This window comes from Numenius arquata, chromosome 12 (assembly GCF_964106895.1).
Source record: "Numenius arquata chromosome 12, bNumArq3.hap1.1, whole genome shotgun sequence".
NCBI classification, from domain to species: Eukaryota; Metazoa; Chordata; class Aves; order Charadriiformes; family Scolopacidae; genus Numenius; species Numenius arquata.
In genome coordinates this window covers 40,194,219-40,219,816 of record NC_133587.1, presented here as the reverse complement: position 1 = coordinate 40,219,816, position 25,598 = coordinate 40,194,219, and the positions used below count along the sequence as shown (strand labels likewise).

The 25,598-nt window shown below is 47.0% G+C and overlaps 1 protein-coding gene across 3 annotated transcripts; it reads left to right on the top strand.

The window, feature by feature from the left end:
* Nucleotides 1-216: 216 nt before the first annotated feature.
* Nucleotides 217-24,848, top strand: VILL (villin like). 3 transcript variants are annotated; one of them, XM_074156812.1, is made up of 19 exons: nt 217-285; nt 1,774-1,848; nt 3,915-4,111; nt 6,020-6,128; nt 6,454-6,564; nt 8,015-8,214; nt 8,302-8,380; nt 9,736-9,834; nt 12,114-12,267; nt 13,272-13,372; nt 14,068-14,205; nt 15,672-15,830; nt 16,730-16,909; nt 17,605-17,750; nt 18,453-18,597; nt 19,268-19,456; nt 22,371-22,439; nt 23,208-23,465; nt 24,735-24,848. In XM_074156812.1, exons 1-19 carry the CDS (start codon nt 217-219, stop codon nt 24,846-24,848), a joined length of 2,592 nt encoding a protein of 863 aa, XP_074012913.1. The 3 variants fall into 3 exon arrangements, with proteins under 3 accessions (XP_074012913.1, XP_074012914.1, XP_074012912.1); XM_074156813.1 differs by having other exon boundaries at nt 22,371-22,459; nt 23,333-23,465; XM_074156811.1 differs by having other exon boundaries at nt 1,774-1,857.
* The last annotated feature ends 750 nt before the right edge of the window (nt 24,849-25,598 follow it).

The following is a 25,598-nucleotide window of genomic DNA, read 5'->3' as shown; positions in this document are numbered from 1 at the left end:
CTGGGAATGGGGGTTCATCCCACCTAACTGTTGATAACTACAGCTGTGCTCCCTTCATAGTCAGCCAAGAGAGAGAGACACTGTCTCTGATTATCTGTATTAAACCTCCGCTGACGGTAAGAGGAACCCAGCTGAATAGCACACTTACTGTTGTATCCAATTATATAGTTATTTTGTTTTTATCTTCTTCCTTTCCCTTCTAGCTCAGACCACAGGATGACAGACGGTGACACAAATCTCCCAACTATCGAGAGAAAGCTGGGACTGCAGATATGGAGCATAGAGGTACGACAAGAGGCAATGATGGCATATGTCCTCTGCACGTGTGTGTGTGCATGTGGTTCAAGAAAGAGCTGTTCTTGAAATAACCTGAGTGGGAAAACAGGGTCTTACAGATAAGATGCAGTGGGAAACATGAGACCCAACATCTCCTGATGCAACTTTCAGCATGTTATTGCTTTGGTTTCCTGCTCTGTAAAACAGCGATAATATTGAGTAAGGAAACATGAATGTGGTGGGACTGAACCAGCACTGAAGGCTTTCTCATCTGCTTCAGGAACCAATGTAAGGCTGCTTTAGCACACCAGAAATTGATTCCCTGTTTCACCAAGATGAAGGGTTATGTGTATATAACTTTAGTCTATACCAGCATCTGCTGTGGGGAAGGCACCCATTTTTGCAGCAAAGGTGTCCCATGGAGCCTGTTTCCACTTCATCCTTGTCTTTCCCACTCTGATCAATGGGTCACTGCATGGAGAGACTGCCACCTGCAAGGTCACCTTCTGCTTGTGGTGGTATTTGATTTTGAATTGGAGCTGTGCTGTGCTCAATTTTGCCTTTTTCTTGCCCAGTTCTGCAAGAATATTAACCTGCAATGAGAGGGGGCATAGACTGAGGTGTAGAGTCCACTCAGTGAAGCAGTGGGAAGGGGCTCCAACACGTCTCCCAGTGGTGGTGGCCCTCTGCAAACCCCAGCTATGTTCCAAATATCACAGGGTCTTTGCCTTTCCGTTTCTCTCCAAAGCACTGTACTAAGCTTCTTTCTAGAGGATCTGTAATTAGAGACATGTCGGTTCACAAGGGTCAAGCTGATATGCTGGGAAACAAGTTAGGCCACCAGAAGAATGTGTGTCTCTAATTCCAGGGAACCACAGAGCCAGTTCAAACCCAGGAGCTGTGTGCGTACTGGGGGATGGCACATCCAGGCACTTACGCTGGGCAGGCATGTAATTGTGCACTTGTACCAGAGGAAGTGTGCAATTAGGGTCTGGAAGGGGTGAGGGACACATCATTTTCCTCAAATCCATCTGTTCTCAGCACTGCTAGTTGCTATGAATCCCTGGCAAAGTGGTTATCTTAACAAAGCCCTGAAAGTTACCCTTGAACTTAGAGGTATTGAGTAAAAACCACACCTCAAAACTAAACCTCACTCCCCTGGGAAATTCCCTACAAAAGCAAGCTCTGGAGAACTTCAGCCTGACCTCCAGGTCTTCTTGCTCTAGACCTACAGGATTGCTGAAGGGCAAGGAGACTGAAAAACACTTGTCAATCTGCCCAAGCAGCATTATCATTTGCCCCTTCTCATCCCTTCATACTTTTGGGATTTCCCCCAGAAGTGGTTTTTTCCTAACTCACAAGCACAGCCCTGGTTCTTCCTCCTCCAAACCCTGCTTGTCAGCTTAGTGTTTCATGCACCCCAGCTGTCCTGTTTCCCACACGTCAACTTCTGGCTCTGAAGTTCCAGCAATGACCCGAACACTCATTTCCTTACAGAATATGAAGATGGTTCCTGTACCTGAAAAAGCTTACGGGACGTTCTTCGAAGGGGACTGTTACATAGTTCTGCACGTAAGTAAGGCTAGCAGACATTGGTCTCTGGGGTAGAAGAGTGGTTCAACTCTTTTTGCTTAGCCCTGGCTTGGATGCTGGGTATCCTCACTGGTGAGACCATCGCTGTGGGTAAAAGTGGCTGTGCGTGTGCGTTCACCATCTAATCACACAACCTGAATTTAACATGGCTGTTGCATTAAGACTGTGTTTAGTAAACTAGAAGTCCAGAGGAACCGTTAACTTAGTAATTCATTAAAATTATTTATTTTCTGATCAACTGAGTCATGTCCAGACATGGAAAAATGGCCAGTACATTCCTGGCAAACTAAATCAAGGTCTATGTTTGTCTGACTTATGGGAGTCTTTCGGGGGTGTGAGAGGTGGCTGACTGGAGGGTCTTGTTTTCAGCAGGTGATGTGTCACATTCAGTGTCACACACAGAGGCTCTGCAAGTCTTTCTCATTTCCCCATTAAAACACTTCATCCGTCTACACCTCCACGCAATTTGGTCCAGGCCTACTTGCAACCAGCTCAACCCAGGCTAGCTTGAAGCATGAGGAACTTCTGAGAACCAACTCTGCTATATGAGCTGTACAAAGTGCTTTGTGTTCCCAAAGCTCTGTGGGAGGATGATTGCATTCAGCTCCCAGACTTCCTTCCAAATCTCTTCATCTGCACACAGCAATCCAGGCCCCATTGCATCAGACAACATCCATACGGTGGAAACCAGAAGCATTTCCCACTTCCTGGGTCAGAGTGTCCCTCCTGCAAACATCTCCGTCAGTCAAGAGACGGCAAAGCCTCTATTATCCCACAATAAACAAATGGACATTCTCTATATGTCCAGCTGGGAAAGCGGGCTGGGATAGGGACACAGAATGAGTCTCCTGCTCTAATTCACCATCCATATGCCTTTATGCTACCTTTTGAGTGCTTTTGGTGAATCGGTTTGGTAGCAGCCACCCAAAGACATGCTTAGAGGAGAATATGAGTGTCCTTGCAAGAAGCTGACTCTAGATACCACCGTAGATGTTGATGTTCACAGGCTCAGCTTCTGTTGCAATAGCTTCCCCAGGTAGAAAAGCCTTTAATCAGCCCACTGCTCTCCTTCCCCCGCTGCCGATGGGAGGGTAAAAATACTAATCTTTGCATTCTGCATCTTGACTGGAGGCTCTCCAAACAAAGACAGTCCACAGAACAATGGGACTTTGATCATCTTCAGTAACAGTGCCTTAAATTGAGCAATTTTGCAACAAATTAATTAGCTGTGCCTCGGAGGAACTGAGCTGCATTTTATTCAAGTTGTTCTAGCGTGTTTCGCTGTGGTATCACCGCACAAAGCAAATAAACACAACTTAGTGTCAGATCCAGTTTATAAAATGAGCTTTTATTACCTTTCCCAGGTGTCCATGATAGAGTTTAACACAGTAGGTGCCGAAAAATAACGGGCACAACTCACACGACGATAAGCACACCTGTTCTCAGATCGCTTGCCTCCTCTTTCTAGGCTGTTGGGGTTTCCTGTAATAAGATGAATCGCAGCGTGCACACACAGCCTCGGCTTCGTCTGGAGCTCAGTCTGTTTTGCAAGTCAGCAGGAATTCAGAGGCAGTTTGTGTTACTATGTAGTGTGAGATGAGAAAGAGAAAAGGGAAAGAAATTATAGTATATCCAGGCAAATAAATAGCAGGGCACGTTACATTTAAAAAGGAGATCTAGGAGAAGAGTCTCCTTTAAGTTTTAATATCAGACTCTGCAAAGGTAGGACAGGTTGAGCGTGTTAATTTTTGCAATTGCACAGGTGCTCAGTTTTCCTTGATATCAAGAGTTATAAAAGCACATACGACACAAACATCCTTCAGTGCAGTGCTCTCCCAAATCGGGTCCAAGGCTGAGCTCCCAAGGAGTATCCTAAGGCTCTGTCTTGTCTCCCTTTTCCCAGAAGAAAGGCAGAATGGGGAAAGGCCCTGGGAAAGGTCTCCAGAGTCACTCGGTTTTCCCAGGTCTCCCTGGGCAGTGATATTATTTGAAACACACGTATGGGCTGTGTCTTCGTCCTGATTCGTCTTTCCCACCTCTTCCAGACCAAAAGGACCTCTCGTGGCTCCGCTGTGGATTTGCATTACTGGATTGGCAAGGACTCATCTCAGGATGAGCAAGGTGCTGCAGCCATGTACATCACGCAGCTGGACAACGCGCTCAGGGGGAGCCCCGTGCAGCACCGGGAAGTGCAGGGACATGAGTCTGAGACCTTCCAAAGCTATTTCCGCAATGGCATTATGTGAGTAGCGTAAAATACCCTGCAACGAGATGGGTCATGGTCCCTGGGGTTCCCTCTGTTTCTCTCCATCTCATAGCCATCAACATTTCAAATATCTGAAAAACATGGATCAGCACTGAAGTTGGTCAAAATTCAGAAGCAGAATTTCCCATTTTGAAAAAAAAATTAGTTGTAAGTGTTGGAACTGGAACCATGTCATTCTGTTCTACTGGTCGTTTTCCCAGATATTTGCTATAAATGCATCTTAACCTCCCTTTTGTTCACCCTAGGGTCTTCCTTCCTCTCCTCCTGACACTTTAAATTAATATACCTATTCAGGGCACTTCAGACTAATATCCACCTTGACAAGAAGTGCTGATTTGGCTCACACTGGGAGTAAAATTCCTGCAGTAGAAGCAAAGTTTGACTCTGAACTTTGACCATCTAAAATTGGGTTGAATCCTACCCTGTGGTCGTGGCTCCCTCTTGGGTCTTTCGAAGGTGACCCCAATAGCTGTCCTCCAGGAGAACCTTCAATGGCAATAAACAGTCTAAGTGCCTGCAGCTGAGGAAAACTCAGATGAAAACCCATCCTCGGTTAATACCCTCTCTCCCAGTCTGGTTTTTGATACCTTTGTACTGTACATCTCTACAACCTCTCATGAATTTCCTCAGGACTCTTGTGAGAGAAAAAAAGTGCTTTTATCTTCATCTTAAAGATGACTAAGGGGCAATGAAAGACTAAAATTCAGACCTCCAAAAGTTTAGAAATCCATTTGGAAACCTATCTGCCTGTGAAATCAGTATGAGTTAGACATCATCTTGGTCTAAACCACATGTCTAAGGTCAAACAGGAAGTCTGAGGCAGAATGAGAAGTTAAAGCAGGCTCTTTCCACACCTTAGCAGGTGGACTAATCACCAGAGCATCCTTCTGGGATATGTTCAACTGGGCCAAACAAGTCTGAAGTACTGTGAACCACTCACACGCCTGAGCATGTTTGCCAGTCTCTTCCAAGCTATGATAAAATACATATGTTACCCACATAACTATATATTAAAGCTGACTGTAAAAATTTCAGCAATTATCTCTCTTTCCCACAAATGGCAGTTACATGCATCAATTACATTGCGTCGATTGTTACTGTAAGGCCTGAAGAATGAACATCGGATCCATCCTCTAATATGGTCTAGGACATGTGGAAGTGGGTTAGATTTGTTCAAAAAACATTAAAAAGGCTCTGGGAATTCCTCTGTGTGCTCTCAGGAGGTGATAGTGTCTTCCTTGCAAAGTTGCAAGGAAAGGAGAGGATGGCATCATGCAGTGGGGCAATTCAGTGCTAACAGAAGCTATTGCAAAGTGTGTGCTCAAGGATGGAAGAAAAACAAAATTGGTAGATTAAATCTGAGAGAAAGACAGTGTCCTGCACCTGTTTATGATAGCATTTTGTTCTGCTTATGGCAACACTTTCCTATCTAAGCTACTTTTAATAGAGTAACTATTACAAACAAACCCAAATTTTAGCAAAAAGTCAATTTTCTGCAAAATACATTTCATTTTTTAATTGAATGTTTATGGAATATTTCAATTCTGAGATGCCACTGTCACGGTTAATGGGATTTTCCGTTCGGTTGTGTTATGTTTCCATTGCCATCCTTGACCTGCCTGTTGATCTACACACCTTCGCCCAGGATGCACAACAGCAACACAACACCCAGGCAGATGGACACCATAAGGACTCGTGGTTTGACCAGGGACCATGAACAGTAGAGAGAGGCAGCACAGCATTTGACATTCAATTTTTAGGACTTTGAGATTACATCAGCTCTAAATTTTTCAGTTGTCACCAAAAGCTCGAGATGTTCTCAGAGAATAAAGGGGAAGGTACTTTCTAACCAGCTTTAACTCTTTATTCCCTGCTACACAACAGCTACAAGAAGGGAGGAGTGGCTTCAGGATTTAAGCACGTGGAGACCAATATGTACAACATTAAGCGTCTTCTTCATGTCAAGGGGAAGAAGCACGTGTCAGCCACAGAGGTAAGAAGACCCCTCTCTCCTTACGAATCATTTCTCCTTGCCTCTCCTCCTACACCCATTTTTAAGCAGGTTTGCCTGCCAGATAGCTCATCTCTGCTCAAGGACCCCCACTACATGACCATTTTCAAGACCTTGCTCAAGGGTTTGGTATTACCATGACAGAAGCCATTGGGCTCAGTGAATCGCTGAGTGCTAGAAAAACGAGCATGTCATTGCAGACCAGTTCTTACATCCCCAGGGACAAGTTCGCAATGGCCGTGACTTATCTCCTGCAGCTCTTGTTGTCCCCCACCATCTGCCAAATGCTTTCATTTCCTCATGACAGGTAGCACTTTCCTGGGACAGTTTCAATAAGGGTGATGTTTTCTTGCTGGACCTTGGGAAAGTGCTGATTCAGTGGAATGGACCCAACTGCAGCATTGCTGAGAAATCCAGGGTGAGTACGGGAGAAAACCCCTCAGTTTACTAATGGTATTTTTTGATGCCTGGAGGGGGAAACATAGAGAAACAGCGCCCAATATTTGCACAGTGAAAATCTCAGTAAAACCAGCAACACAGAGATAAACAGGGAAAATCATGGTAAATCATCTACTTCCCCATCTGCTGACATCAGAGGCCCAGGGAAGGGCTTTGTTTACAGTCCAGACCTGGCCTCAGCTTGAGTTTCATGGGCACATCACTAGCTCCAGCTCCAGAAAGGCATCCAGCTCCCTCTGGGGAGGTCCATCTCCATCCCTTTGTGCCATGTAGTTTGCATGATGTGGGACTAAAAAGTCAGCAGCAGCACCAGTAGGTTTAGCTGCAGTGGCTACCCCCTTGGTAGACGAATTTTAAATTTTTTTACAGCATCACAGGGAATTCCAGCTTGGTCAGTATGAGCCAAGGAGGAATATGTAACCCAGGTGTTACTAGGTCAGATCCATAGCTCTTAAGGCACTTTTTGCAAAGGGGTCATTATCCTTATTTTACTGATAGAGGAAACCGAGATACAGAGATGTAATAAAGCAAGATATATAAAGGTGTCATAAGCAAAGTTGATGGCCAACCTTGTAGCCAGTCCTTATACACTTTAAAAGGCAGGCGGGTCTGCTCGTCATGTCGTGGCACCTGATGAGCAAGGACAAGGGGAAGCTTCACAGGGAAGGCAGTTTTCCAGGACACGATGGCGAGGGGTGAAAATCCAATGGAGGGTGGAGAACAGACAAAGAAACTCTCAGGACACAGAGGAGGGGGAGAAGATAGAGGGAAGGATGCTGTGAGGAACAAGCCATGGTTCATCTCAGGCCTGGCAATCGAGCAGGTCATTTCCTAGGTCTAACAAAGAGGGGCCCCTTTCAAAGCTATTGCGGTAAGAGTCATGGAAAAAAAAGAATTCAATGGAAAATGGAGATTTCAGCCTAATTAGTTGCTTGGCATTTCACGCTGCTTTTTTTTCACAGAAAACATCCCCTGGTTTTGAATATTTGAAACATTTAAATGTAAAATGTCACCATGGGGCGCCCGGGGTCCTGCAGCTCTGCAGCATGCAGCCTCGTTGTCCTCAGCATGCATGCATCTCTCTCCCAGACTGTCTCAGAAGATCATTGGACCTGCTTATGTACAGTCACACATAGGCAATGCCTGTTGTGGATACCGTTAGCCTGTGCTCTGTGAGAGCAAGCATCAGAAGTGACTGTAATAAGAAATATTTTCTTGAGAGTTAGTTAATAAAGCAGGCATTATAGACACAACCCTTTTTTTAATAGCTAAATTTGGAGGACACTAGAAGCTTCAGAGAGCTGTGGTCATCTGGCTTGGCCTATTGGTGCTCAGTCATTGCTCTAGGTCTGACGCTTGCTGAATTCGATGTCTGGGTCAGGACTTATCCCCTGGTGATCCTTGTGCAGGGTCTCGCGCTGGCTCGCAGCATCAGGGACAGCGAAAGAGGTGGCCGTGCTCAGATTGGCATCATTGACAACGAGAAAGACTCCCCGGACCTCATGCAGATCATGAAGATGGTGTTGGGTGAGAGGCGTGGGGAGCTCCGAGATGCCATCCCAGATACGAAAGCAGATGAGCTACAGAAAGCCAATGTCCGGCTCTACCAGTAAGTCTGGGGACGGGCTCCAAACCCCCTCCTTTCTCACACCGGGTACTATATAGCCTGACTCTGCATGGTGACTCTGTCTTTCAGTGTCTACGAGAAGGACAATGACCTGGTGGTACAGGAGATAGCCACCCGGCCCCTGACACAGGATCTGCTCCAACACGAGGTGAGAGAAAGCCTTCAGAGCTTACAGGGAGAAAGGGATGCTGTGGCTTGCTTTATTTTCAGCTGAGCACCTGTTTCAATGGGGTACCTCATTTCCTGAAAACTACCACTCTTTACATCCTTTGGGTTGATCAGGTGTCCTCTGAAAACAGGACAGCTTGGCCCTACAACAGCCTCAGTGGCTGGAGGTAGGTGGTGCATTGAAGCTGCTCTAAGGAGAGATGGCAAATCCACCTGCTCAACCAAGGATGATATCAGCTTGGCAATCAGACTCAAGGAGAGCTGCGGGCCAGGAATAAATTCCAGATGGAGATAAGTCTTCTTAATACCTGATGTTCAGGGATAGCCTTCCACCTGCAGAATTCAGAGCAAATAAATACTCTGCTCACAAAATCATGAAGATACGTTTTCCTGCTGTAGCAAGTGGCTGCTCTGTGAACCACCCTGGAAGGACATTCCTTACAGAGCCTCTATCCAAAGGCTTTCAAAAACAGAGGCTTTCCTAATACTGGCAGAGAATTGTTCATCCTTAATGAGCCTATTCCAAACCAGCATTGAGCTCCAGCTCCCGTATTCACCCTGGTGTCAGCCTTGCTAAAGCTCAGTCTCCTCTTACAGGAATGCGAAGCTTTTGCTTTTCTTGTCAAAGTTGAGTTTGAAAAACGAGAAGCCTTTGGTCACCCAGTGGATTGTCAGTTTGGAGCACCAGCTCCCTGCGGTGGAGACGGGCTGCCTGGCAGCCATCTCATCACCCCCCTTGGGTTGGAGATCCTACCGCATTCACCAGGATGCAATGTTTTTAGCTCCAGATCAGGGACACAAAATAGTCCTACAGAAGATGTCTAACTTGGACTTTTCCTGCTCCTTTAGTAGCAGATTTGGCATAAATGAGCAGCACCATCAGCAGTGCTATAGCACAGAAGGCTGAGGGTGATATTTCAGCGTGTACTTCTCCTTGAGCCTTTTGGAGCTGCTGTTTCTGATGGTTTGGGAACATCTCTCATGAAATGGTAATGGCCAGTTTTGAGCAGTGCATAGGAAAAAACATATATATTTTAACTCATTACAACTGAAGGACAGCTGCCTGGGTCAGGTGTTCTCACAAAGTCAGCATTCCTATGAATCCCTGCACTGTGGGGTTGATGGTAGTTGTAGTCCATTTATGAACCACCATAAATCCATCCTCTGCTGCCTTTTGTAATGGTTGCACCAGGGTTAGAGCTCTGCAAAGCAAGGAAATGAGCTAGATCTACATCTAATCTAAATCTTCAACAAGGGTCCAACCTGGGTAGGCTACAAATGAGGACCTTTGCCCGCACAGAGCTTTTTACGTCTGTTTCTTCTGTTCCACCCCAGGACTGCTACATTTTAGACCAAGGTGGTTTTAAGATTTACGTCTGGAGAGGAAAAACCTCCAGCCTGGAAGAGAAAAAAGCAGCCTTCAGTCGAGCTGTGGTGAGTTGTAATAAGTGCAAACAATGTTGTGGGAGGTTAACTAAGTGTTAATCTAGATCTGACCACTAATTGCAATTAAGGGTATGTCTTGAGGAGCTGGCCTGTGTAATAACAGAGAGAGAAGTTAAATGTCTAAGGGAGGCTTGATGATGTAAACACAGAATTGTTAGTCACCACATTGCACTAGAACTAAAACCTGACACTAAAACTAGGAAGAAATTCGTTAAAGAGAAGAAAGTATAAAAGAAAATACTTTGTCACACAGTAAGTGGTGGACTTCTGAAATTTGTTGATTCAAGAGATGGTGGAGGCAGAGAGTATCTGCAGGGTCAAGATGGGATTACGCAAATTCATGGTCACCAGGTCCATAAAAAGATACTAAAGGGGCTCTCATATCCTCTCTAACATTCATGACCCGATATTGAAGATGCTGGGGAGAGTGAAGGTATCACACTGCAGCCAGCCACCAGGCTCACACGTGCTCATTGAACAGCATCTCGTAATGCCACTGCCCCAGGCAGCGTGGACCACTGCTCTGACCCTGAAAGGCATCTCCTGTGTTCCAAACCAAGTGGGGAACTTGATTACTTGGGCTCTCTGGAAAAGCCAGACCTCCCATGTAGGTTCTGCAAGCCTCAACCACAAGTCCATTACAGGCAGCAAGTCTTTTTCACCGTGCCAATGGGTCTGAGCCCAGGTTCTGTGTGGGAATTTGAAGATGATACAGGGCTCTTCCGCTGGGTAGAAAGGGATCTGTTATTAACTGCTGTTAATTCAGATGGCCAACCTGAGGCAAGACCAGGGCTCATGTTAAGGTAGAACACAACAGCACAGTGCCCTGGCACCTCCAGATGAGATGTCATGCAGTTATTTTCTGGCAGAGCATGCCTCAACGCTTCCTGTCAGAAAAAATTACCCTCAAGGGAGCCTGTTCGGTAGGTTTTTTACAAGTTAGCAAGTTGAAGTGAAGGCTACAAGGGAACTTAGAATTTAATTCATCTTTTGTCTATTCACTTATGTGAAGACCATAAATGGCTCCATCTTCAGTGAGATCTTACCAGGAGATAATGAACTTCAGCGGCCCCACCTTCAATAAGGTCATGCCTGGAGACACCCAGCTTCAATACCGATTGCAGCTATTGTTTGCAGCTATTGTCTTGGAGAAGAAAAGCTTAGACAAACTTTGCCTTAAAACTTATATTGCAGTCCTCAACGCTCTTTTCAAAAGCTTAACTCAGATGCTTTTTAGTCGGCAATCATCTCTGTAAATTCTGGCCCTGAGCTACACATGTAGAACAAAAGATATCTCTTTCTTTCAGTGTGGCAGGTGGGAGGGATGGGAAGACCATCTGCTCTGCTTTTCCCTGGGGGGAGTGTGTGGCTGCAGTATTTACAGCAGAAAATGAATGCTCAGAAGCCCACAACCAGGCTCTTTCCCTGAACCACGACTGTCAGCACTGTACCTCCAGGTCATCCTGGAGCTTGCCGAGATAAACACAGAGCAGTTCCCCAAAACCAAGCAAGGACTTTGGCATTGTGGCAGAGCACAGATAATTATCTTCCCCCTCGTAATGTATCAAGCACTTCTGTTGAAGTAGTCTTTTAATTCAATAGTGGCTCTATTGAAAAGAAATAATTTGGTTTTAGTAAATAAAAAAAAAAAAAGAAAAAAATAGAGATTTGCAAGAGTTTAGTCCCTTCAGAACAGACACTATGCTCTGGGGTACTTAACTGCCTCCACCTCTTCGCTACCCTAACATGCACGCTCTCTAGAATGCTACGAGGACAGTCTCCCTGTTTTAGAGAGGGACAAAAAGTTTGCAGGGAAGTAAAGAACTGCACTAGATTCTCAGGTCACGGGCAAACCTCATCACTGCTCCCTCTCCTCCACTCCTTGATCCATCACCAGGAGCCATCTATGGAGCTGTATGAGATAGAGGAGGAGGCGGCTTTTCATCAGATCCATTGAGTGAGATTTTCTTTAAGCCTAAGGTGCAACGTAGAGATAAAGTTCAGGATGTGATCCAGGTGACCAGCCTCTAGGGGCAGGACTCAGTCTCCTAAACTCAGAAATAAACATGGTCACTACAGTGACAGCTTGTAGACACCTCCGTTTATAAGTCTGAATACAAGTCTTGGGGTGAGTCCTGACCTTGGTCATACCACTGTGTTCAGTGGAGGACGTTCACTCTTTGGGCTGGCTCAGGTCCACATCCGTCTTCTCATATCTGTAAAAAGCTCTGTGTGTCCCCACTAACACCCTTTTTCAACGTCACCAGGGTTTTATCCAAGCCAAAGGCTATCCTTCATCCACCAACGTTGAAGTGATCAATGATGGAGCAGAGTCAGCCATGTTTAAACAGCTCTTCCAGAAATGGACGGAAAAGGATGAAACGCAAGGGTTGGGCAAAGTCTACACTACTGGCAAAATCGGTGAGCATGTTTCTCCTGGATTTGGCTTTCCTACCTGTGCTAAGCAGCAGCCGAGGGAACATCCTGCCTTCAGCGTCTTGAAAATCTAGTGCACGTTCTTCTCATACCTTGGACTTTCCACCTTCTTCAGTAGATGCAAAGGGTTCAGGAACTGAACAGAGTTCAAAACCGCTGAGGCTTCTTACATGAACCAAACTGCCACTTATTCCAAACGGGAGATCACTCTTGTCTGAAAAATTGTATGCAAAAATTCACACTTGCAGAACTTCCTAATTTGCTTTATAAAGTGCTAATGATGAACGTGATAAGGAAGTGTTGAACAACATTCTGCTTTCATTTACATTGGCATCCACCCAAGACCCTCCTGACGTCAATGGAATTATTCTGTATGTACACCGGTGTAAACGGTGCCTCGATTTATCACGCTGCTGAAGTGAATATTGCGATGCATTAACCCCACAGAGTAAACAACACTGAGGAGAGAGAACTTGGTGATGAATGATGGGATGGTGACAGAGATGCTGAATGTCTCCATCAATAATAGCTTCAGGGCTGCAAATCTCTCTCTTTCCCTTGCAAGTTCTCTCTTTCTCTCCACTTCTGTCTCTCTCCGTGCTGTCCATAAATGCACTCTCTCTTTACTGTGAGCTGGAGAAATGTAGCCATTTTATTTCTGAAAGCAACATTTTAAAGGGAGGGAAATACGTATGGAGTTGGAAACCACTTACGACTTTTCAGTCAGGAGACAACTAATATTTTTACCAACCAGTCATCACTGGAACACGCTATATGGCCCATTGCCAGCCTGTAACAGATCAGCACTGGGGTGGTATGAGCTCTTGCATATTCCAAAATCAACACTGGCTTACTGGTGGCAAGACCTGGCTTCATGCAACCGTGGACCAGGTTTTTCTGATGTGTATAAAGATTGTGCGTGATGCAGACGGTTTGTGTGTTATTGTGCATTGACCGGGTTCTTGTTTTTATTCTGCTGGTGCATGCAGCCAAGGTGGAGCAGGTGAAGTTTGACACCACTCAGCTCCACGCCAGACCAGAGCTAGCTGCTGAGCAGAGAATGGTGGATGATGCCTCCGGGGAGGTAGAGGTGAGAAGGCTCCTTTTGCTGACAGAGGGTGCAATAACCAGTGTGTTTCCAAATACCTCTGTCTTTTCACACACACCTGCTGTACAGAGATGTGAAGGTGTGCCCACCTACCCTTCCCAAGGAAACATGGCTGCAGCCAGAGCAAACTGCTTGCGAACTCTAAGTGATGGAGCAGTTAAGTAGCTCGGGGTTTCTCCTCCAACCCATGACCAGTGGAGCAAAGAAGTCAACAAGCTGACTCCTCTGCTGCCATGTGTGTAGGTCATGAGAGTGATACAATCAACTCCCTTCTCAATATCAACCAAATCCTATATCAACTCAACCAACTCAATATCAACCTATCCTATATCAACCAAACTTGCACAGAGCAGGGGGCCCTCTCCCATTCTGGTGGCCTTCCATGGAAGATGGAGCTGGTTGAGAGAGGGGTTGTGGGACTGAGAGGGACCAGAAGGCTGCTCCTCCCTGAGGGCCACCAACTGCAAAAAGGCTGTATTGTGGTAGCCGCTGGAGAGACCTGACTTTGCCAGCAGGCACTTAATCAAACTGGAGGAACATAGACTGGCATCCAGGGGAGAGAGGAAGGGTTCTCTTTCCAACTGAAGACCTGAACTTCAGTGGTCTGCTGGCAAAGGGGCTGTGCTCTGTCTTCACGCTGACTCCACTGCTGCTCACTAAAATGTTTCTTTCACTAGGTGTGGAGGATTGAGGACTTGCAAATGCAGCCGGTGAATCCCAAGACTTATGGGCAGTTCTACGGGGGTGATTGCTACCTGGTCCTGTACACCTACCTGAGATCAGGCAGGCCTCACTACGTCCTCTACATGTGGCAGGTAGGTCGAGCCAAGCAGAGAGGACTGTGCTGTGTCTACTGGGAGCCTGAAACTGAGGTCTCATGGTTTGGGCTGGGCTGGGCTGGGCTGGCAACTAAAATGAACCACAGATGCTCTCTTTAACCTCTCTCCCCTTGAGAGAAGGGAAAGCATCTCCCTTCAGAGGAGAGAGAGAGCAGGCAATGTGCTCTCACAGCCCAAAAGGCCAATCACATCCTGGGCTGCATCAAAAGAAGTGTTGCCAGCAGATCCAGAGAGGTGATTCTGCCACTTTCCTCTGCTCTGGTGAGACCTCACCTGGTACTGTGTGCAGGTCTGGAGCCCTCAATATAGAAAGGACATGGACCTGATGGAGCAGGTCCAGAGGAGGGCCACCAGAATGATCAGGGGGCTGGAGCACCTCTCCTATGAGGACAGACTGAGGGAGCTGGGGTTGTTTAGCTTGGAGAAAAGGAGGCTCCGGGGAGAACTCATAGCGGCCTTCCAGTACCTGAGGGGGGCCTACAGGAAGGCTGGGGAGGGTCTGTTTACAAAGGCCTGCAGTGACAGGACGAGGGGCAATGGTTTTAAGTTGGAGAAGGGGAGATTTAGATTGGATATTAGGAAAAAGTTCTTTACCATGAGGGTGGTGGAACACTGGAACAGGTTGCCCAGGGAGGTGGTTGAGGCCCCTTCCCTTGAGATATTCAAGGTGAAGCTCGACGAGGCCCTGGGCAACCTGGTCTAGTTGGGGGTGTCCCTGCTGACTGCGGGGAGGTCGGACTAGATGACCTTTGGAGGTCCCTTCCGGCCTGGACCAATCTATGAATCTATGAATCTATGAATGAGAAAGAAAGAGATTTATGAGTTGAAAAGAAACTAAACTACTGAAATATTAACATAATAAAAAGATAATATAATAATATTAATAAGAAAATAATGAAATATATACAATATATACAACCCATATTGAGCTCCCAGGGTGATGATCACATCACCAGCAGACACTGGGAAAGTGCAAAAATCCCAACCCAAGCATCCAGAAGAACTCGCATGCCCTTTGCTCATCAGTTGTCCATTGCAAATATCCCAAACTGTGCTTTGTAGGCAGTGTGGACTCTCTGAGCCCAATCTGGCATTATACTGAGAGCCAGCAATTTCAGACAGAACAAGTGAAGGATTTTGGGGTTTATAGTGCTGAGGTCAAACTTTGCAGTCTCTCAGATCTTCCCTTAAAGCCTCAGCTTCTGGAGTCATGTAAGTATATGAATATCTCTGCTTTTCTTTTTAAAGTATATTTACATCCCCTGGAAAGCAGATAAAATCTTTGAAAATGGGATGCTAAAGTCTCCAAAACCAGAATGGAAGTGAAATTTAAACAGCTGGTAGTTTTAACTCCGATCTTGGGATTGGCAAGAAGTTACATTGTGCAGAGCTTTATATCCTTCATCTCGTCACGTTGCATGTGGCGTCTCTCTCTTCCCCAGGGCCGCCATGCCTCTGTGGATGAAATCACCGCCTGCGCCCTCAATGCCATCGAGCTGGACAAGAAGCACGGCGACGAGGCGGTGCAGGTGCGCGTGACGATGGGCAAGGAGCCCACGCACTTCCTGGCCATCTTCAAGGGCAAGCTGATCATTTACGAGGTAACACGGCTTTGGGCGCGTGGGCAGTGGAAGGTGCAAGCACCAACAATGGCTTGGCAGTTGCAATGGAAACAGTCCAGAAAAATGGGCTGGTATTCAGGAAGGGAGCCTGCCAGGTCTGCATGGGGCTGGCAGATGGAAGTGGTGGAACATTTCTACTACTTCCCAAGTAGTCAGAACACCATATGCGTAAACAGAGTCCTGGACTGACCCAGACTCAGCTGTCCGCCCCTGAGCTCCAGCGTTAATGTGTGATGTTCTTTCCAACTCTATCCCAAAATATTTTGCAGAGTTACAATAAGACAATCCTCCTGTGAATTACAGATACCACTATCCAGAGATGGTCCTCCAAAATATCCTGCAAACATTTACATGACTTGAATTGTCCCCACCTGAATTATATCATGTTAACTACTAACCCACTTCACTTGCTGCCTTGGCTGGTACCATCTGTGGTTGAGACACTGCAAATGGATGGGGGAGATGAAGATTACCCTCAGCTCTCAGTGTTGGTCCCTCCATAAGGCTTCCATGGCAGATGTTCAGCTAAGCTGGGCACAGCTGGAAATCAGAGTCCAGCTGCCTTGCCCCATTTACACAGCAAATGCTTTGCAGGCACTAAGATCTGCTCACATTGAACGTGAGCATCTTGATGGGAGCTGGTCAAGACTCAGTGTAATTAGAGAGAAATGTGGACGTTATGCCATGTGGGTTTCATTCTGGCCTGGAACCAGAAAGTATTTGGATTTCCTCACCTGGTCTGTGCAGGACCATGGTCTGTCTTTGCAGCAGTGTGGAGCGTTGTGACCCCAAGAGCCTTCTTCCTCAAAGCAATTGTATCCTGTATTTGTGTGCCCTCTTCACCTCCTCAAACCATCCTTCCCTCTGTTTTCTTGCAGGGCGGCACGAGCCGGGCTCAGAAAACCATGCCCGAGCCTGCGATCCGCCTCTTCCAGGTGAGGGGCACAGACGAGATGAACACAAAGGCCACGGAGGTGCCGGCCCGGGCCTCCTCACTCAACTCCAATGATGTCTTCCTGCTGACGACCAGCCAAGTCTGCTACCTGTGGTGTGGGAAGGTGAGAAATTGCTGTCTCCTACCTCCATTGAGCTGTGGAGATGTATCCTTGGGCATGTAGACCATTAATTTCAGTGGAGGAAGGTGCACCCAGGAGAAGACTCCATCAGTGGAGGATTAGCAGTAGCACAGCCCTCTCTATACAGAAGTAACCCATCTGGGGCTTCACCTCACCTCATTTTAGAGGTTCGTTTGACTTTCAGCTGAATAAAGAACCCCAGGTTTTCCAACTGTAATATTAGCCAGGATTAGCGCATATTCATTTATTCTCTTTTAGTCCTCTGCTTCAGGATGAGATGGTAGATGAAACAAAAGCAGAAGAGTTGCCCAGGGAAGCTGTGGACACCCCATCATTGGAAGTGTTCAAAGTCAGGCTGGGTGGGGTTTGAGTAGCCTAATCTAGTGAAAGATGTCTCTGCCCATGGCAAGGGGTTGGACTAGGTGATATTTAAAGGTCCCTTCCAACCCAAACCATTCCATGATGTTGAGTTGTGCCTTAGATGCCATTGGCTGCACTGAATGTCCCTTCAAGGACTAGAAATGGATTCTCAGTTACCAGCTCAGTTGAGACCCTCAAAGGCATTCAAGCAAGTCTTGAGCTTTCCAGAGGAGGACTCAACCAAGCCAGCTTTTCCCCACAGATAGGTTTTGCCACTCTGCCCCTAACTGCACCTCAATCTTATGTTCTGAACACAGGGATGCAGCGGAGATGAGAGGGAGATGGCAAAGATGGTGGCTGACATCGTCTCCAAACGGGACAAGCACACCATTTTGGAGGGACAAGAGCCAGCAGAGTTCTGGGAAGCCCTAGGAGGCAAAGCACCTTACGCCAGTGAAAAGAGGTAATAAGTGACCTGCTTGCCCCTCTGGCCTTGGCCAGGCAACGTTAAGCAAGGGATCAAAATGTTGCAGGAGAGTAAAGCACTTTGATACCTTGTCCTCACCAAAGGGAGCACCAGGCCAGAATATTGCCAAAAGCTTGGTCAGAAACCAGACCAAGATATCTCTTTCTTAGGCTTTGGGTCAGACCTTCTGAAGTAGGAGCTACAGATCCAAAATCTGCAGACAAGGGTGTGCTATACCCTCCTTTCCCCAAAGTACATCCTTCCTATATCTTGTTGTAAGGGCTACATGAACCACATGCTCCGTTTCCAGCCATTATTAGCTTCATGGGCAGCCCCAGAAGATTTATGAACCTAAACCTGCTTTTAAACAACCTGTTTTTCTCTGGTCCTCTGATCAGGTGACATGTTCCTTTGCAACCAACAGATGCCATGTGGCTTTCACTTGACAGCAGGCTCATCTCCACAAGGACAGAAAGGCTCTGCTTTTGCCCTCTTTGGGTGGAGAAAAAGTTACCTTTAAAAATTAAGTGGTCTGAGAATCCCCTGAGACCTGACATTGCCTGACTTTCAGAGGACCTTTGCCATGTTCTCACCTCTTCCATCAAAGTTGTGACAAGTGGCAGCAGGGCCCTGCAGTAAGCCACGAAAGAAAGGTTTCCATCTCTCTTCCTTTTTCTTTCCCTGCCATGCATGAGGAAGGTTTCAAGAGCAGGTCACACACTACCAGCCTCGCCTCTTCGAGTGCTCCAACCAGACGGGTCGATTCATCATGACAGAGGTGGTGGGCTTCTGCCAGGAAGACTTGGACGAAGATGACGTCATGCTGCTAGACACATGGGAAGAGGTCAGCCCCTCTCCTCTTCCCCCTAGACATATTTTCAAACAGGTTGTGGCTTAATTTGTTGTAATCCATCATGCAATGTGAAACCAAGGTCAATAGGCCTTCTGTCCCATCTCAAAACCCTTCATGGTGCTTGGTCAGACAAGCAGGCGTACGTCCAATCCTGCTCACCCGAGTACCAAACACACGAGTGAGGTGGTATTGCCAACCCTGTTTCAGAAAGGAGGGAGCAGAGACAACTGGTCCATGCCTTGCTCCAAGGCAAGACGAGCTGGACCTGCTCCAGACTTTTCCAGCTCATACAAGGGGGTGGCACCCAGAAACCCTCCCCCTCATTTCCCAGCACTGATGGCGAGGACTTGCTTTAGACTATTGGAAACTGCCTCCGAGGGGTTTGCTTTCTGAGGCCATTTGATTTTTTGGCTATGCAAGGACTGAGTTTAGCTACCTTGAAGCGTGTGAGAGCTGTTTGCCGAAACATTTATGCTTTGAGCCTGTCTCAAAAGCAAAATCCTTCTTGGCTGGGAGGAAGTCTGGGATCATAATCCCAGGGGACTATTGGGAAACAACAATTCCTGTCTTATCTCTGCTACAGTTGGCAGGGCTGAATAAACAGCCGTGCCTGCGCAGTCCCTAACCACTCACTGATCTTCAACACCATCTCTCCTTGCAGATTTTCGTCTGGATTGGCAAAGCCTCCAACACCTACGAGAGGAACGAGGCAATAGCCTCTGCTAAGGAGTATCTCAAGACCCATCCAGCAGGGAGAGACTTGGCAACTCCGATAATACTGGTGAAGCAGGGCTACGAACCCCTCAACTTCACAGGATGGTTCAACGCTTGGGACCCCTACAAGTGGAGCGTAAGTTGCTGGAAAAGCCCCATGTGTGCGCGCGTGCCCAGTGATGCTTAAAGGGTGCATGGAGTGAAACCTTGCTATGACATGTCCTGGGCTTCACGGCTTCCTGGTGCTACCTGAGCAGCATCTGCTCCATTGCCAGCAAAAAGTACCTGTTTGGTGAAACTGAGGCTTTTGCATATATAAGTAAATGTGCTTTAATTCACAATACCCACATTTTTATAAAAAAAAAAAAAAATTAGGTTCCATGTTAGCTGGACATGAGCAGGCAATGTGCTCTCGCAGCCCAGAAGGCCAATCGCATCCTGGGCTGCATCAAAAGAAGTGTTGCCAGCAGATCCAGAGAGGTGATTCTGCCACTTTACTCTGATCTGGTGAGACCTCCCCTGGAGTACTGTGTGCAGGTCTGGAGCCCTCAATATAGAAAGGACATGGACCTGATGGAGTGGGTCCAGAAGAGGGCCACCAAAATGATCAGGGGGCTGGAGCACCTCTCCTATGAGGACAGACTGAGGGAGCTGGGGTTGTTTAGCTTGGAGAAAAGGAGGCTCCGGGGAGACCTCATAGCGGCCTTCCAGTACCTGAGGGGGGCCTACAGGAAGGCTGGGGAGAGTCTGTTTACAAAGGCCTGCAGTGACAGGACGAGGGGCAATGGTTTTAAGTTGGAGAAGGGGAGATTTAGATTGGATATTAGGAAAAAATTCTTTACCATGAGGGTGGTGGAACACTGGAACAGGTTGCCCAGGGAGGTGGTTGAGGCCCCTTCCCTTGAGATATTCAAGGTGAGGCTCGACGAGGCCCTGGGCAACCTGGTCTAGTTGGGGGTGTCCCTGCTGACTGCGGGGAGGTCGGACTAGATGACCTTTGGAGGTCCCTTCCGGCCTGGACCAATCTATGAATCTATGAATCTATGTTAGGTTTGTTATTTCAGCCAAAAATGGGTTGGGGCTGCTAGTAGTAGTAGTAGTAGTTCAGAGTGGCAACAGAAGCACACCACATCATTAAAAAAAAAAAAAAAGAAAAAAAGGTTCATTTTTTCAAAATACAGCCACAGAGAAAAACTTATGACCCGGCTTTAAAGGCAAACTCTGGTGAAATGAAAGATGTGAGAGGACAGGTCTCATCTCCAGGTCTGCAGAATGTCCATCAGAGCACAGGAACTCCTGAGCAAGGTGACCCTTGGTCCCTACACACAAGCCTTCTTCTCAAAAGCTGATTTACAAATACCAGGTCTTCGCTATGTAGAAATGGAAACCTGCCCCAGGAGGTGCCTGGGGAAGGAAGAAGCCCTTTCTCTCCTCTTTCAAACACAGGGCCTTCAAATCATTTTGGTAGTATAATGTGGAGCAGAGATTTGCTTGCGTGGCCAATGCACAGGGACTCACCACGTGTTGTCAGGACCTAGTCTCCGACTCTGGTTGTGCACAGCGTGGCTGGACGGAGGAAGGAGTGATGCACTTAACTCCACGCAGACCATGGACCAGCTGGTCCAGCCAGCCTGGGGGCTCGGAGCTGCAGCACAGAGTGTATTAGGAATAAAGGACAATCCTGGAGGAGCTTTGGTGGTTAATAGAGCCAGAATATCAGTTCATAGCAAGCAGCCAGGTGGAAGCAATGCTGCCAGGCTGTGCACATAAATTCCTGCCACCCGGTGTCACTGGTGGGCATGGTTTAAAAAAAAAAAATTAAAAAAAAAAAAGATGATGGGCAGCTGGGAAAAGCTCAGCTCCCAGGTGGTGTTTTACCAAAACCTTTCCCAGTGAGCTCATCCCTTCTGTGAACATCAGCGTTCAGCCAGTTCACAAGCAATCCTTTCTTCTGGTTGCCCAAAGGACTGTGAGCAAAGTCCCATGCTGGAGGTGGGACAGACGGGGAAGTGAGGTGAAGGTCCCCAGGAGAGCTTCATGCTGCAGGAAATCTCATACAGAGATATTATTTTTTTTCCTGTAGCTCGGTTTGCATCATCTTTCTTTGCAACTGGGGTGGTGGTAGAAAGCCTGTCTTGACAGCCAGATTTGGACAGATAAGACAGCAACTCCCAGAGCACTGACCCTTAAAACAATGTAGATGCTTAGAACAAAGGTCAAAACTTGGTGAGTTTTTTTTTTTTTCCTGAGGAACTGCTGAAAAACAAGGATACAGCTCATAAAATACGTGCAGCTAAAAATATCCCCTGCAGGCGGCTTCAGCAACTGCAGACAAGCAATCCAAACTGTTGACATCCCAGAAACATCTGAGGGGGGCAGAGGGGCGGTGCAGGATGTTCATTGCTCAGTTTTGGGTCTAAATCTGTTTGCTCTGCAGTCCATGTGTTTATGTTGTTTGTTCTTGTTGGGGAACTTTGTTGGATGATTCTGTTAAGAACTGACATCTCCTGGCTGCTTAGGAAAACACAGTCATCAGCTTTGCCAATACATCTAGTATATTCCTTTTTTTTTTTTTAAGGAACTAAGAGGTAGCTGGTAATACGTGACACCAAATTACGAGAAGTCAGGGACTGAGGCTTTGAAAAATATGTTGCTTTAGCTAAATAAATCAGGGAAGGGAAGAAAAGGAATATAATTTTATCCCAAATTTTCACTCTCTGCAAGATTCATTTAAAATTTAAAAGATTTAGATCCAGTGGTAAATACTATTTCTCTTTATTTGCCTTCTGCTCTCTGAAGTCTTTAAAATTTCCTGTTTTCACCTGTTATTGTACAACTGCAAAGGCTAAAGTCCATTTGTTTCTTTGTTTTTGGGTGAAAGCTCTAATTCTGGGACAGTCTCGTTTCCAGGAGCTGGAGATTGCAGGAGGCACCAGATGCTACCTCAGTGGGCACCGCTGGGCTTTAAAATTTATATGATCTCCTGCCTCAATTAGCGAATGTGCTAATTAAAGGTGATCCATGCTTCTTACAACTCTCTTTGCCTTTAGGATGGCAAGTCTTATGAGGAGATGAAGAATAGCTTAGGAGACGTGTCGGCGATATCCGAGATCAAAGTGGTGAGTCTCTTCTCGACCATGTGGGTGGGAAACACCTGGGTTTAAACACCACCACATCCCCCCCAACCTGTTCACATGAAGGAGAAGACATAAGGATCAGAGCAGGCATGGGGACCTCAGGATGCCAGGATCAGAGCTGTGGTCCTCTGTGGAAGGCAGAGGGAGACACGATTGATAACCCCTATGTATGAGGAGTTTGCAGTGCTGTGGTCCCTGAGACCCCGGACAAGGGGCCCCTGGTCAAGAAGGGCACAGCCCAATGGGGGTCCTACAAAACACAGAGGAATGAAGGTCACAACAGTCCCAAACATGATGGTCACGTGGGATCAGTTCTGCCCTGGACAGGGCAGGAGGAAGGCTGGAAGCTGCAGGGGCTTTGAACCAAGGGAGATGGCAGGTCAGGGAGGGGTACACAAGTAATTTAGATATTTTAGATGTGGCAGATATCTAATCTCACCTTCTGTCCTCCCTCCCACACCTTCCCCTGCTGTTATCTTGAGAAAAGTGAGAGTACTGTAAGTATCTTCTGGTATTTCTAAGGGCTCTCATCAGTGCTGTGCTTTTAGCAGTCCTAACGTGAAGGCGTAACGTTGATGGAGGTGCTGGACTAATGTTTTAGTTGGGATTTTCTCTTTACCGCTTTGGAGCAACAGCCCAACAGATAGTCTGTGCCAGAAACAGTCCCCCCAACCACAGCAGAGAGAGAGATCGTGGAATAACCCCCAGGTTGCTCTGCCAAAGGTTGACATGTTTTCCTCCATTCATCAGGACCTTAACAACATCAGCCTGAGCAAGAGAACCCTCAGCATGACCAGCTTGGCTGGTTCAAATATGGCAAGTGCTTCCCCAGACTACAAATCACACTTCAACCACAGTGACAGCAACAGCTATAGCAACAGCAGCAACTACAACAGCAACAGCAGCTCTTCCCTGGTGCACAACGGTGAAGGATTTTACTCCCGAGAGGTGCTGATGAATAAGACGCTGGATGAACTTCCAGAAGGCGTGGATCCCACTAAAAAAGAGGTGACAGCGTTGTTGGTTTGATGTCCTTGTAGCTTAACCTGGAACTTGGTCACTGGCTAAGGGCACTAGTACTTCAGACTATTAAATCTTGCCTCAGGCTCCAGGAGATAGTAGCTGGGCACAGGTCTCATCAAAAAGCAGGAGCTTCACGTGAGAGGAAATTGTGGCAGTTTTACCCTAGTTGAAGTATTTCTATTTTTTTATGGCAGAAGAATGAATTTTAAATAGTCGCTTTAATTTATTTTTTTTTTTCTGGTAGAGTTGTTTTACTCTGCCACTCAACGTCTGCCCTTGGAGGGACACAGAGTCAAAAGCACAGCTCCTGGGAGACAACGTGACACAGCTGAGAACGAAGCCAGGATTTGCATTTTGCTTGGGCTATGGGTGTTTGTTTTCATTTGAAAATATCCTTCTATAAAGCATCTTTTTTGGGGTTTTTTTGTTTGTTTGTTTGTTTGGTTAGAAAGCTTGCCTTTCACCATCCAGGGACAGGGAGGAATGCCACATCTCAGATTTCTGATCAGCCCAAGGATTGTGGCAACGTCTGTAGCTGGGTCCAAGCAAGCCAACAGGGAGGGACAGAAGGGGTCAATTCCCTCTACTCTCTACAACCCAAGTTTGACCAATTTCTTGCCCCAAAAGATCTCCTGGCAGAGGCCAACACCCACAGCCAGAGAGCTGATCCACAGCCGGGCCAGCAGCTCTGCCCCATGACACTGCCCAGGGTTGTATTTCAGCTGGGCTGTACCCGAGTGCTCTCTTCTACCCAAAATTCCAGGGAAAACTCAACCTCCATTGCCCACAGGGCCTTTCTCACTATCACTGATGAACCCGCCACCTACAAAGCATTCTGTCTTTCCAATCCAGGGGGGAACAGAGCGAAGGGGAGATGCTTTCCCTCTGAATCACTACCTAAGAAACCACCCAAAACTTTGGCCAGCAGAACTTCTCCAACGCGCCATTAATTGTCCTGGCCTCAGTATGGTTTGTGGCGACCAAATTCCAGCCAGAGCACTCTAACCCCTCAGAACTTGAGCATCCCTTTGGGCTGGTGGGCTTTTATTCCCCTGGCGCTTTAGGAAGCAGGATGAGGAACCGTTGCTGGGACGTTCCACTTCCCGCAATGAGGACAGGCAGCAGGATAAGAGCTGTTGGCCTGGAGTCAGGGGTCAGTGCTGGCACACTGAGGAAGGGATACAGCCAATGGAGGTGTCCCAGCCTCTGGAAAAGCCAAATCTGACCTCTGCTTGCTCTCTCCTCCCTCTGCAGTACTATCTCTCTGATGCTGATTTCCGCGATATCTTTGGGAAGTCCAAGGATGAGTTCTACCAGATGCCCAAATGGAAGCAGCAGAATGAGAAGAAGCAATGTGGACTCTTCTGAGACCGCAGGGACCATCTGGCCTCCCGTGACTCTGGGACCAACCCTTGCTCTCTTAGGAGTGGCAGGGAAGAAGTACAGACATTTGCTCAACGAACCCAACCCAACATCTCAATCAGGCCAAGCTCCAGTGCAGTTATTCCAGCAGCCAACATTCAGGGGATGGCTCCTTTCTCCCTGAACCCAAGGAGGCAAAATCTTTTGCAGGAATGGCTTTGCAGGATGTTTTTGCCTCTTTTTTGACACTTTATTGCTGATAGCCATGAAGACGAGTGTGTGTCACACAACCATATTGTAGCCTCTTCTTTCCTCTCCCTTTTGCAAATTGCCACGTGCACAAGGTCATGATCTTCCTTCATTTGTAGAAGTTTAAAATTAGGCCAGATGAAGGCCACTTGCAGCTGCTGTGTAAATTCTGGGTGGGGAGAGGAGAGGGGAAGCCCTGGGAGACCAAAGGGGCAGCCTTGAGGTCAGGAAAAAGGTAATGGAGTAGCCTGGTGTGTGACGGGGTACCCCATGGGATGAGACCAGCCAGTTCAGCCCTTCCTCACCTTGCAAAAAAGCTTCTCATCAAAGAACAGCAAGAATCGGTTGGAGACCAACACGCACAGTCAGTGCAGGTAAAACAAGTGAGAACCTGACTTGGAAAAAAACACTTATTTGGAACATATTTATTAACTGATCTATTTCAAGAGGATGATGAGATTTAGGGCAACACACAGTTGTTGATTTTGACTGCCAGACAAGATGCTG